The following is a 14,159-nucleotide window of genomic DNA, read 5'->3' as shown; positions in this document are numbered from 1 at the left end:
TTGGACTATGTAATCTCTAACCAGTAGTTTGAAGGTAAGTACATATGCATTTAGTTTTTAGATTTGAAAAAGATTATTTCATAATTTTTTAAATTCTTGGGGCTGACCCTGCCAGTTCTTTCCCTGTGCTTTTTCAGTGTTCTTGCATCGGACCCAACAGAATATCAGGTTCCATAAATTTATGCCAAGGAAATAAATACACTCCAGTCTTGTGTGACTTCAAGTTCTGTTTAGATTAATTCTTGGGAATTTATTTGTAGCATGTTCATCTTCCTATTAGATGTTTGAGAAGCTTGTATTAATGGTTGGAATTTTCACAGGTAAAAAGTGAGGTGAATAAGTTGTACAAACTGCTTGAAATTGACATTGATGGAGTTTTCAAGTCTCTGCTTCTGCTGAAGAAAAAGAAATATGCTGCTCTGGTTGTAGAGCCAACATCGGATGGGAATTACTTCACCAGACAGGAGCTGAAAGGACTAGATATAGTTAGAAGAGATTGGTGCGATCTTGCTAAAGATACTGGCAAGTAAGTCCTGCTTTCATTTTTGATTTGGCTGTTTGTCTTTAAAACATTCAAGTGTTAATGATGTGGACAACCATGTGATTCTGCCGGGCACAAGGACATAGCTTCTTTTCTGTTATTGTTATTATTGCATAGTAGCAATTCTTACTTATGTGGAGTGGAGTTTTATGGATAGATTAAAACTTAGAAAAAACCACACTCATTCAGTAAATGATACTTGCTGTAGAATCCATCTCCTGAGTTTGTACTCAAGGTGGGGGTAAACCTTCACAGTTTGGATCCTTACAGAGCTGGCTTTGTTGATATTGTTTTGTTTTGTATTGTTTTGCTTTAATATTCCTGTTAGAAAGTGCCTTGTATTGTGTTCCTGAATCACCCTAGAGCCTCTTTAGGAATATAATTGTTAAGCCATCCCCATTTTATGGCTTAAAATGTTCTGGGATTCAGAGTAGACCGTGGAGCGAGACTTTGTTCCCTCTGATATCATTTGTGTATAAAGATTCTTAGTAGCCCTGGCTGGATAGCTTGATTGCTTGGAGCGTTGTCCAACTCTCCCAAGGTTGCAGGTCAGGGCACATACAAGAATCAACCAATGAATGCATAAATAAGTGGGACAGCAAGTTGATGTTTCTCTCTCTCCCTTCCTTTCTCTACATTCAATTCAGAAAAGAAATAAATTAAAAAGAAGTGCTGTAAATTTAAAATAAGAAAAAGATTCTTACTAACTTCAGGTGAAGAGCTAGTTCTCAAAGACCATATGTACCTCAGAAATAATAAATGTCATGAGTGACCTCCTGGCTTTGCACCTGAGACTGAAGATTGCATTAACGCCTGTTTTATTTTTTTAGGATCATATTAATTTATAAAATACCCATTTAAAAATTAATCTTTAGATGCTTTGTTTACCACCTTTCCAGATATTACTGGTTTGTGATCCTGAGCAATTCAGAAAATAGACTTTTTTTTCCTTTTTTTAAATGATTTTATTTATTTATTTTTAGGTGTGAAGGGAGGGAGAAAGAGAGGGAGAGAAACATCAACGTGTGGTTGGTTGCCTCTTGCGTGCTCCCCACTGGGGACTTGCAACCCAGGCATGTGCCCTGAGTGGTAATCGAACAGCAACCCTTTGCTTTGCAGGCTGGCACTCAGTCCACTGAGCCACACCAGCCAGGGCAGCAACATTTTTTTCTTTAAAGCAAAATTTTAAATTAATTTTAATATTACTGAATATCAGCATATTTTACTTGTTTTCCATTCTTCCTCTTGGTTTCAAATCGGGAGATTGAGCAATTGTTTCTTCTGCAAACTACTCTTGATTAGGCAAAGTTGATCATTCAAGTATAGGTCACTGTTAGCCTTGTATGAAGTGTAGTTTGAAATGCTTCATTGCCCCGAAATGTACCCAAAGATGAAACTACTTTGTATAGACTGTCGATTAGAGTGTTCTCTTCAGCTTTGTGTTTTCTAAGAAAAGATGCATCATAATAGAAGTAAATTTCTCTGAGTTAGAAATTAGTAATTAAAGCTATACAAATGTTTTTGTCAGGGTTCTTTTTCTGACAAATTATAATGCAGCTGTCAAACCCTCGCTCTGCATTTTCCTCAGAAATGGATAAAATATTGGCTTCCTTACTCCTTTTCATTTTCTTTTTTTCCCTTTTCTCGGGGGGGGGTCTGGTGGAACAACATGAAGTTTTTGAGGGATAGCGTAAGGTTAGAGAACATCGAACAATATAATGAAGCTGAAGAAAGAAACGTTTGCAATTTTTGGTTTCTTTTTTTAAAATTTGCAGAAGGAATTTGTATTTCCATATAGCTAATTGTCATCTCAGGTGGAGATGATATCTTTTTTTTTTTTAAAGATTTTATTTATTTATTTTTGGAGAGAGGGGAAGGGAGGGAGAAAGAGAGGGAGAGATACATCAATGTGTGGTTGCCTCTAGCACACCCCCTGCTGGGGAGCTGGCTGGCAACCCAGGCATGCGACTCGGAACCGAACTGGCAATCTCCCAGTTCGCAGGCCCAACACTCAATCCACTGAGCCATACCAGCCAGGGCTGGAGATGATATCTTGATAATCAGATATAACATCTTGGTGTTTTATGAGGAAAGTGAAATACTTGTCTTCTAACACTTAAACTTATCAGTAGAATATAACTGCTTTTGAATTTGGTAATTACTTAAAATACAACGGAACACATTGCTTGTGTGTCTGTATGTTGTGTGAAGCATTCGATGCTACATAAAATATGATATGTATGTCTAGGGGCAAACCTGACATTTCAAGGTTGGTGAACCTTTGGTAGAGTTAATGTTAGAAAACAAATTGTAACGACCATTTAGACATTGACCCTCATGTTAGCTTCTAATACATTTCTTGTCCACATGTTATCTAATAGCATTTATCTTCCTTCTCTCTTCTTTGTTAATGAAGTATGATATTAAAAAGTCAATCCCTGTCTCTTTTTGCAGCTTTGTTATTGGCCAAATTCTTTCTGATCAAAGCCGGGACACGATAGTGGAAAATATTCAGAAGAGGTTAATAGAAATTGGAGAAGATGTGCTAAATGGCAGTGTCCCAGTGAGCCAGTTTGAAATTAACAAGGTAAATGTGGCATTTATTGCTGAGCCCAGCTGCTGCCACCGTGTTTTTCTCCTCCTTCAGATCGTTGAAGAACCACCTCATCCTTGCAATTGAAATAAATTCTAGCTGGTGATGAAAGCTGCTTAACAACTATCTCACAGATTGAGCATTAGCATATCACTCTTCCTCTCCCAGCCACTGGTACTGCCATGTCTGCTGCAGGGCCTTCTCTCCTCACTCCTGACTGGAATTCCTGGAAGCCTTCTTCCTAGAGGTTCTGGGGAGTGATATAGTTCATGTGTCAGGGACTGGAGGGTACACCTTCTTCATAGTCCTCCTAAGTTATAGGCGCTTGGGGGCAGACCTGTAAGCTGAGGGAGAGGGAGAGATGGAGACAGGGAGAGCGCTTGCGTGCATGCACGTGTGTGCATAACTTCGCAGAAGGTGATTCTTAAAGGTGCTGTTATCAGGCAGGTGTTTTTTGGACATAGTTATAATTTACACTTGATGGGTATTCTTGGTTGTTGAAATAAGGAGTATTTTTTTCTTACATAATTAAAAAAAAAATCTTGTTTTCCAAAATGCTGTGTCATATAAGATGTTAGGTTACAGACTTTTTTTCCCCATTCAAAAACAGTAAGTACCCTTGCATATTTAGAAGCTAATTTTGCAAATACTTCTTTACTAGTTTTGTGATAAATAGATTTCATTGTCAAAGCTCATAAGAAATAATTCTAATGAAAAAGAATATAATGATTATATTAAATGGAAGTTTTAGAATTAAAGCTCATTCATAATACCCTTGTGTTAAAAGCAATGTTTGCCCCGATTTTTTCAGTACCCACCTGGTTCTGTAAAATAGAGGATTGTCTAAACACTATGCAGTACACCTGAAACTAATTTAAAATAATATTGAATGTAACTGTAATTGAAAAATAAAAATACATTGAAAAGAAATATTGTCAAAAGAAAAAAGTAATGCTTGCCAGTGTTGCACACTGTACTTTGGAAAACACTTTTACACTGCAGCAATTATATGTTACTTTGAAATCTATTTTTCTTTAACATAAGCAAATTTTTCACATTTCTATATTAACCTTTATAACCATTGTGTAAATCAATGTGTTAATCTTATATTTCACTGGTATATCTTTATTTGAAATTTTTGTTTGCTTATTTTAAGTATTTATTTTTTTATATTGTAAATAACTATGAAATATCTTTGTCCATTATCTTTTTGCTTTTGGATGAATTACTTTCTTAGTTTAGGTTCCTTGAAGTGACATATGTGAGTCAAAAGATATGAAGATCTGTATGGCTCTTTTCAAATTGCTTTGTAAAAGGGTGATACCAATTGATAACAATAAAATATATGCCAGTTTCACCAGAGATTCGCTTATATTGATGATACTATTCTTTGGTGGTATTTAAATAAAACATTGCTACCAGAATGGATATGAACAAAATTTCGCTGTTGGATTTTATTTACATTGATTTATAGAGAGAATGAATATTTTTTATATACAACCTTGTGATTTTTATTTATTCTTAGGCAAATTACTTGTTTATTACACCTTGACCTGCAATGTCTTTAAAGTCGCAAAAGAAGACATTTATACATGAAAAGTAAAAATTATAGAAAGATTATAATATGTGCCTTGGCACTAGCTGTTCAGTTTAAGTGGCTCAGTGTATAGCCATTGGCATGGAATCACTTGTGACACCTAGAAAGGAGTTTCCTTTTAGACTATTTTGTCTCTTTCTCAAGAATTTGAATGAGTAGGAGTTATAACTTCCGTCTTCCCTGGATCAATTTTAGCATCTATTTTGCAGATTGTATCCTTGATACTGTCTACCTTCTTAGAAGTGTGGGCCTTCTATTGCAAGGGCTTTCATGAGTTTGGAAGGCTCAGTCTAAACATGGCTCCGTTATTGGCAAAATAACACTGAGCACATGTCCTCTAGGCTAGTGGGCCCGTACCGTGATGTCATATGAGTGTTGAGACAGTATTACTAGTGTGCAAACAAACCTGGAGCCATGAACACGCTGGCGGTCTCCGAGTGTTGATGAACAGTCTACATCTTTGTTGCTTTAAAGTTTTTATTACTGAAAATTTTAAACTTATACAGAAGTAGGGGGAATAGTACCATGAACCTCCCACATATCCATCACTCAGCTTCAATAATGATCAAGTTATAGTGATATACTATTATTATTAATAATAACAATAACAGTCAATACTTGGCGTGACAGGGCTGTGCATACTTTTTTCCTGTGGCGGAACTATAGCTGTGACTCACTGTGTTTGTACCCTCCATTTCACTTGGCAGAGTAAAATAATAATTGTTCAGTGAGTTATAAAGGAACCCATTTACTTGTTTAATTTTCTGTTCATCAAACATGGAGTACCTTTTATGTGCACAGTACTAAATTCTGGGATGGTCCATATTTCCAAGGTGTTCATGATCTTCCAAAAATATTTATTTGCTGTCCCATGTTTGACAGTAAACTGTTAGTGTCAGAGGTGATGTGTCCTGATAAACATCTGTCTGAATACTTACACTATTTGAAACTTGTGAGCAGTTCAGCTTTTACATTTTATCACTTTCAAAAGGCAGGGGAATGGAAGAGTCTATGTGACTGGTTGTAAATGGTCTTGCTGCAGGAGACACACACACCCACACAGACACACAGACACACACACGATACGGGTAGGGGTTGAAAATGGAAGGTTAGCGTAGAGTGGGAGGGGTGACGTGGTGAGATTTACCACTGTAGAGATTTTAGCCCTTGTTGCCACAAGCAACTGATTTTCTGAACTACTGTAATCTTAGCTTAAATATATTTTATGAAGTAATACAAAATATGATAGCTGATTTTTATAGCCCTCGTTAACTGGAGCTGAAGCCACCAGGAAGCATTTTTTCCTAAAATCAAGCCTTCCAAAAGTAGCTCATAAAACCCCCCAAATAGTCCCAATCTAATAATTGGAAAGTATGTCAGATGAAATTCAGAATTTCTTAACATTGCACTGAAGTGTAGTCAATTGGAGAAGAAAATGGTTTTCTTAAGTAGAGTTATATTGATTAAGATTTCTATGCAGCATTACCCAACTGAGTCAATCAAGGCTTCACATAATTCAAATTTGAGGAGATTCAAATACTTGGAGAGTTTCCTAGATGCTCTTCTACACTGAGTGTCTGATTTCGAAAGTGTACATAACGTGGGTTATGTGCAGCCATGTTTGAGGACCTACTTTATTCTACTGCAGTAGTTCTCAACTTTCCCGGCCTCGGGACGCCTTCACGCACTGCAAGTGATCGGGGCCTCAGAGGGCTTTTGTTTATGTGGTTTGTGTTGACATTTACTATGTTAGAAATTAAAACGGAGAAATTTTGCAAGCATTTATTAATTTATTTAACATAGCAATAAACCTATCATGGGATTACAAAAATAATATTTTTCCATGAAAAATAACTGTATATTTCAAAGCAAAGACAACTTAGCCAGAGGGGTGGTATCATTTTATAATTTTGTAGATCTCTTTCATGTCCATTTTAGGAGGAGCATCTGGGTTCTCATTATCTGTTAGTGCATCCAATCTGTTGTGGTCTGTCGTTTTGGTTGAATATAGGAAGAAAATCCGGTGTCATAAAAACAATGTAGTCGGAAAAAGGAGACATAGTTCAGTAAGTTTTTCAGATAATTGTGCATATTCTTTTTTGATTCTACACCAAAACTGTCTAAGTGGTATTTTTTAAAGGTTATTTAAAATGTGGAATTTGAAACCGTGTCAATGAGCTTTGCATACTCCCTTACATTATACTCTGTCGGTCTGTGTTATACTTTCAATGGACATTTTACCCATGCTTGACATTATGTCATTTGTTCAATGCTGGTTCCCCAAGTTAGGCAGATCTTCCAAATTTTGACACATTTTATTATGTGGTATCAAAAAGTACATTTAAACTGTTTCTACTTATATCATCAGAAAAGTCTTTAAGTGTTGGGAAACTATCATGCTCGCAGAGGTGGCAACAAGTTTTCCAAAATTCTAATTTGCACTTGAAAGCTTGAATTTTATCACAGACAGTATATACTGTCAGTTTTTTTCCTCAAAGTGACAGGCTTACTTGGTTCATTTTTGAGAAATCATCAGCCAGTTACCCAGGTTAGAAGAACTATAGTTGTCCTGTCATCCTTTCAAGTAAAAATTGTGTTCCAAGAAAATAGTGGCTAGTTTAGCTTGCAACTCAAACAATTGCATAAGTGGTTTTTCTCAAGGAACCTTTGTTCTTCTGTATATAGTAGGCAAGTCGTTTGCATGCTTCCTATAAAATAATGGCCTTTAAAGTGAGTGTGTGGTGGTGAAAAATACAGTGATTGTTAGTGGTTCGGTGCTGCTGCATTGATTCATGTTTATAAGGCACCAGCACCTTAACTGACCATTGCCGTGCATCACCTGTGCAAATAGTATTGTTACTAAAATAGTTTTGACTTTGTGACCCCCTGCAAGGGTGTCAGGAATCTCCCAGGGGTCTGTGGGCCACACTTAGGTGACTTAGTCACACAGTATCCTGGTCCCTGTCTTTTGTCTTTTGAAACACACTTCTTAGAGAGATATTTCCCGTCTTCCCTTGGGCATGCTGAGTTCCAGTCCATTAGACTGTATTTTTTCTCACCTCTTGCTTTTAACTTTTTCTCTGCCTGGAATCTTCTTGTTCCTGTCACCGTCTCTTAAAATCTCATTTTTCCTTCTTGTGCCTGCTTTCATTCCCCTACCCCCACCCCCACCTCATAATTTCTACTTTCAGGCGGAAGTGATCTTTGCTTGTCCAAACTCTCTCCATAACACTTTGGTTGCATCTCCCTTATGGCTCATGTAGCTTATTTTAGAGGGTTTTTTTTTTCTTTTGTGTGATGGGGAGTCATCTACTAATAAAAGGTGACATAGGACCAGTGACTGTGTTATTTATATCACAGTGCTTGAACTTAGTGCATTATTGCAGAGCGAGTGACATCATTTATTCTGCAAATGTTTGGTTGCTGCTATATGTCAGGCACCGTTCTGAGCACTGGGAATACAGCTGTGAGTGAGCAAGGCTGCCGTGCGCCTGCTCTCCTGGCGCTTACTTTCGGTTACAGACTCACCCTGCCTTTGTAGAGCTTAAGTTGACAGTGGAAGTAAATCTACTGGTTAATGCTACCTTTGGGGTTTATTTACGCTAGAGAAGCTTTTGAGGGACACATCCTTCCATCACAGTAGCTGTTATCCATCGTCCATCACTCCTGACTATTCAGTTAATGCAGTGAGAGAATTGCAAACATTAGAAAAAACTGTAAGACTGAGTTTATAGTCTTAATTTTTTTATGTGCAAGTATTATGTGCCATGGCCCATAAACTTGTATTTCTTTTTTTGTCAAGTTTTTATGTGATTATATTAGTTACTAACTGAAGGAGAGAGGAGACCTGAGGATGGGATGTCTAAAGATTCTGTGACAGTGTTTTCTACATACAGCTCCTGTCATCTTTGTGTTTATGTGGTTAGTATGACTTCTAGCAAAGATGTGTTAGTGTATAGCTGTGTCAGAAGAGTTTTATCTTAAAGTTTGGGGCATTTTGTCCCCTCTTTTTCTCTTTTAGGCATTGACAAAGGATCCTCAGGATTACCCTGACAAAAAAAACCTGCCTCATGTACATGTCGCCCTCTGGATAAATTCTCAAGAAGGCAGAAAGGTGAAAGCCGGAGATACTGTGTCGTATGTCATCTGTCAGGTAAAAATATTATAATCATACCACTTATGGCACAAAGTAAAATCCAGATCGCCACAGTGTCTTATGTAGTAGTCTTCCAGGTAGTCGATGCTGTCAAGAGGTAGTTTAGTCTGATTGGTTTTACAGTATTTAAAAACATTAGTCAGGGTTATAGCGCATCTCATTAAAGTTTTTGTGAAGCAGTTAAGATGTGCATTGTGGGACGCTGACATTATTTTGCCAAGACAGGTGTATAACAGCAACTACCGCTCCCACTCTGAGTTTAACGTCAATGCAAGTGTACATAGATTTGGTCAGATGTCCAGCAGTAGATGTTTATCGTTCCTTTTGCCACCGTTTCCATTATGAATACTGATAGAATAAGAGAGTACATGTGTTTTTCCCCAGCCTGTGTTCACGTAATTACTTGAAAAAAATATGAAATGCATAGTAATATGTAAAAAGGTGAGAGATCCTAAAAACATACTTTATAAACAAACCGTAAGGTAACCAGTTTCTTTTCTTTTCTTTTGAGTGGAGGGAGCCTTCAGCCCACCACCTTTCCTTCTCCCTGTTCCATGAGGCACCTCTAGGCCTTCTAGAGCACAGTTTGAAACGACTAACTGGTTTCTTTTGAGAGTAGCATGCCTCTAACAGGAATGGGGAGAGAAGGTAGGATACAAGGCAAATTGTTTTCCTCGAGAAACTTCAGTTGGAACAAAGGAGAGGTTTCATTCCTTCTCTCTTTAAAAAAAAAAAATAAAAGTCACTCAGTCGGGCATAGCCTCTATCCAGATTGTTCAAAATGCCTATGGTGTGGTCCATCTACCAAAAGGCATAATTCATCTGAACAAGACTTTCTTTTAAATTAATTATTGCATTGATTGTTACAGTAAGAAATTTTACATAAGCCTTGACTGTGTTGCATATGATTGATCTTTGTCGAACTACAGTCAATGTGTTTTTAAATCAGTCTTTTCAAAATGTAGAAGTCATTCGCTAGTATCTGCTCAGTATTGTGGATGACGTACCTAACAAATGATCTAAGCACATGGACAGGAATCAGCACTTGACTCTGTCTCCCTCCTAGGGTTACCCTTGATTAAGAACTGTTACCGAAAGCCAATTCCTGCAGGAAAATATTTCCATAAATGTCTGACTCGCTCAAGCCCTTAATGTGCTTTGCATATTGCCTCTGACAAGTCTCATCTCCAAAAAACAATTTTCATATTATGCAAATAAAGATTTTGGTAAATAGGCTAGTCTTTTTTTCATTGATGTCTTCACATACATGGAAAAGCTCTTAGATGATTAATGAGAGGAACAGATGGCAGCACACAACTCTAAAATAAATATACATATTCTGTGAAATAGCGTTTAATACTGAAATCCAGCCACAAAGTTGTTGTTGGCTAAAACTGAAGTGGAGATGTATGGTAGTGTGACTGATGTATTTTAAAGTGAAGCTTACGTGTTTTGCTGTCTAAATATTAGGTCTTATGATTTCTTCTTCTCGAGTCTCACTGATACAGAAAAGCGCAAATGCTGATGCTAATAAAGTACAGGAAATCCAACTCAGTGTCTTTTCAACATTTCCCTTACCCACTGCTACTGCACGTTAACTTGCCTTTCTCCTAAACAGGTTCTGTTTGGTTTAAAATTTACATTTAGAATATCATATTCAACCGGTAACTCACTGAGAGTATAACTTTAGATGAGTTTAGGGTCATGTTTTTGGTATCTAATTTTCACTGTAGTTTGTGGTCTTGTAAAACCTATATGAATTATTTGCTGAGATCTTAAATCAACTTTCACCTACTGGTTAAGTTTTAAATCACTAATTATTTAAATGCTGGTCGACATAGTTTTCATAAGGCGTGACTTTAACATTTTAAGGAGCCTACTTGTCACCTGCTTAAAAATCTCCATTAGTTTTCTACTAAATATGACTGCATAGTTTTGAATGAATTGAGTGCACTTGGATGTCTCTGTGAAGCATGTTTGTGAATGAAGTTCATGAATTACTACATGGGTCTTCAAGCAAGACCATCATTACTCCTTAATCTGTTTTTAAAGGTGTACACTGCATATTATTGCATATACCGTGGGGTCTTGTTAGATTTGAGAATTAGGTCTTTGAGGGGGTACATTTTATGTCACGATCTAAATGTTTTTTCCAATACAACATGGCAAAACCTGTCACTTTATCAATTCTTTTGCATTTAGTCATGTTTGAGGTCAGATTTTTTTTAAAAGATTTTATTTACTTATTTTTAGAGAGAGAGGAAAGGAGGGAGAAAGAGAGGGAGAGAAACAACAGTCGGTTGCCTCTCACACACCCCCTACTGGGGACCTGGCCTGCAACCCAGGCATGTGCCCTGACTGGGAATCAAACAGGTGACCTTTTGGTTCGCAGGCTGGCACTCAATCCACTGAGCCATGCCAGCCGGGGCTCAGATTTTTAAAATACAGCAAGAAATGTGTTTGGGTCACTGTTAAAACAAGCTTTTTGTGTGTGTGTGGATATTTAAAATAGACATTTTCAACTACTTTTTAAAAAACATACCTTACTATGAGAACATCTTCTAATGATGTATTAGAAAGTAACTGAAGTGCCATTTAAAAAAATTACCTCTACAAACCTGATTTTCATTCATCACCAAAAACTAGTAAACTCAACATTGCAATAATCTTAAGGACAGACTGTTTTTTTGAAAAACTACAATTCTATAAATCAGTCAGGTTTCATGTGTTTGTTAAAAGGCCACGTGAATACAGCTGTGGTGCATAAAGACCGTGCCCATGGATTTTTCACACTCTTTTTGTCATTGGCTGTCACCTTACTCTCATCTAACAATTCAAACTTCTAAAAGGGCGATGATAACAGTTGATTAATTCTACCTAATTTCTTTAACTATATTGTAAACTCCCCCCCCCCAAAAATTATAAGCAAGCCTTTTAATGTGAGGTTTGCTTTCTTTCCAGGTATCCCATTAAATGTTAGAATAGGTAAAACCTAGTTGATAAATATCCCAGTTTGTTTCCATCAGGAGCCCAGCCAGAGAAAGAGATCCCACTTCCAATGCTTGGGAAAGACAGCGGTGTGGAGGGTTGCCTCTGCTCTGGGCTGGGCTCTGCGCTGAGAAGGGACTGATTGTAGCAGGAATGAAAGAATAGGATTCACATTATAATCAGTTTTGCAGAGCAGCTGAGCACTGTGAATAGTTATAATTTACTAGTCTGAATATTAAATCGTGTTGTTGCAGGCAGGAGGAGGAGTGGAGTGAGTCGTTGGATGTTGGTCCAGTAAAGTGATGACTTCTTGATTCACAGATGATGATGACATCACCCACAGAGCTCTTGGGGGCCAATTATATGGACTTTCCAAACTTTTATTTTTATAGTGTAAAGAGGGACCCCTTAAAAGGCTCTTTGACTCATCTTCCTTGCCTTGAGGAAGAGCCGCATAACCAGTTCAAAATAGCATGCCCTTCATTCCAGTGGCCAAATATTTTGCTCCTAGGGCAACGCCAGCGTACCACATTCCTCATTAATTTTACTCTTACCTGTCATATCTTGTACATAAGTGATTACTCTGTGGGTTTCCTTCCCGTCTTTTGCTATTGCTCATTTGCTTCTCAATTGATACACATAGTTCTTGTGGAAAATATTACTTCCAGGGCCTTTAAGATGATACTATGACTAGAATGCCTTTATGGAGGGATTGCATTAACATAATAAAAGGACCACCAGTGTTTTTTGTCATCACTCCTAAAGGGCCCTCCCGACTAGATTAATTGTCAGCAAGTCTTCTCAGTGTGTTTCTGTGATGTGGCAGGTGGAATTATTTAATCTAGCCATGCCATCTTGTTCGTTTCATGTTTCAACAAAAAATAGAACACAGCACATGCTGCATTTACATTCTTGGACAGTGGGCGAGATGTTCTCCTTCATCTTTCTACTCTTAGATGCATATGAAAAGGATGTCTTGGTGTTGGGAATTGAAAACACAAACTTTGAATTCTTGTCCAAGAATTCTTTTGAGCAAGCAAGTGTGTGTGTGGCTGACTTTCTTACAACTACCTGTGCCATGTCCTCTTACAGGATGGGTCAAACCTCAGTGCAAATCAGAGGGCCTATGCACCTGAGCAGCTGCAGAAGCAAGACAATTTAACCATTGACACCCAGTACTACCTGGCCCATCAGGTCCACCCAGTTGTGGCTCGGATCTGTGAGCCTATAGACGGAACCGATGCTGTCCTCATTGCAACATGGTTAGGTAAGTGCCCGAGCTCACATAGCTCCTCACCCCGCGAGACCAACATGCACGCGATCCTCCCGCCTCTGACCGTTGTGGGCCCTTTTTGTAGGTACGGTGCTGAGTTGAGCACTTCTTTGTTTACAGTTCAGCATTTATTTTTGTGGTGGTTTGCTTAATGTCTGTCTCCCCTCATGGACTATTAACCCCACATACTTGCTCTCTCTGTTAACCACCTGCCTGTTTCCATAGTTGGCACTCAATCAGTAAATGCTGAGGGCAGAGAGAGAAGCCAAAAAAAAAAACAAAAAAAGATTGAGATGATTTTAGGCGCCATTGTAAGTCTCTTGAGTTTACATTGTTGTAGCTTTAATTAGTGAACTTCCATTAACAAGGACACTTATGGTATCTTGGCTGTTGGTTCATCATGTCTCTGTCTCTAAAGGTATTTTCATATAAAGTGAAAAAAATGCAACTTTTGAAAGATTAAAACGTTTAAGTTCTAGTCTTCAGTTCCCTGTGAATATCCTATTCTCACTTTTATATAAAATACTTTAAAAAATCGGGCTCACTGTTATCGTCTAGGAATTGGCTGATTCCCAATTTCAGCCAACCCTGAAACCTCACTGTTTCTTTGATTTTTTTCTGCTGTGTCACCAGATGATCATCTCTTGCGTAGAAATGTATTTCATAATCTGCCCTGATTTCATTTCTGGACAACCAGCATGTAAAGAGATACATTGCTTTAAGATCTCAACTCTGTTCCATTTTACGCACAGACTAGAGGAATGCCTGATAAAGTCCGTAGATGGCTCCTCACTATCTACAAGTAAAGGTTAGAGCCACTGACATCTTTGGCAGATATGGACTCTGACTTTCTAGCTCTGGCTTGTATTTATGGCCTTCGTTAACTTAATCGGTATACTCAAGGTCCCCTAAATATGGCATTGCTCATTCTGTTCCAGCTTCATGGAAAATCTCCCCCTCTTCTCATGGAGATGTCTATCTTAAGACATGGGTTTTTGCATCATAGGGACT

The 14,159-nt window shown here is 37.8% G+C and overlaps 1 protein-coding gene across 4 annotated transcripts in view; it reads left to right on the top strand.

Annotated features, from left to right (window-relative positions):
- POLA1 (DNA polymerase alpha 1, catalytic subunit) overlaps positions 1-14,159 on the top strand; it is a 299,926-nt gene that overhangs the window by 119,414 nt on the left and 166,353 nt on the right. For all 4 annotated transcript variants that reach the window (XM_053917486.1, XM_053917487.2, XM_053917485.1 and 1 more), the window contains 4 exons: positions 321-526; positions 2,996-3,128; positions 8,753-8,884; positions 12,968-13,142. In XM_053917486.1, coding sequence (XP_053773461.1) covers positions 321-526; positions 2,996-3,128; positions 8,753-8,884; positions 12,968-13,142 — 646 coding nt within the window. The remainder of the gene's footprint in view (positions 1-320; positions 527-2,995; positions 3,129-8,752; positions 8,885-12,967; positions 13,143-14,159) is intronic.

Source organism: Desmodus rotundus, chromosome X (genome assembly GCF_022682495.2).
Source record: "Desmodus rotundus isolate HL8 chromosome X, HLdesRot8A.1, whole genome shotgun sequence".
Classification (NCBI taxonomy): domain Eukaryota; kingdom Metazoa; phylum Chordata; class Mammalia; order Chiroptera; family Phyllostomidae; genus Desmodus; species Desmodus rotundus.
Note: the sequence above shows the minus strand (reverse complement) of the source record. Positions and strands in the feature narration are given on the sequence as shown.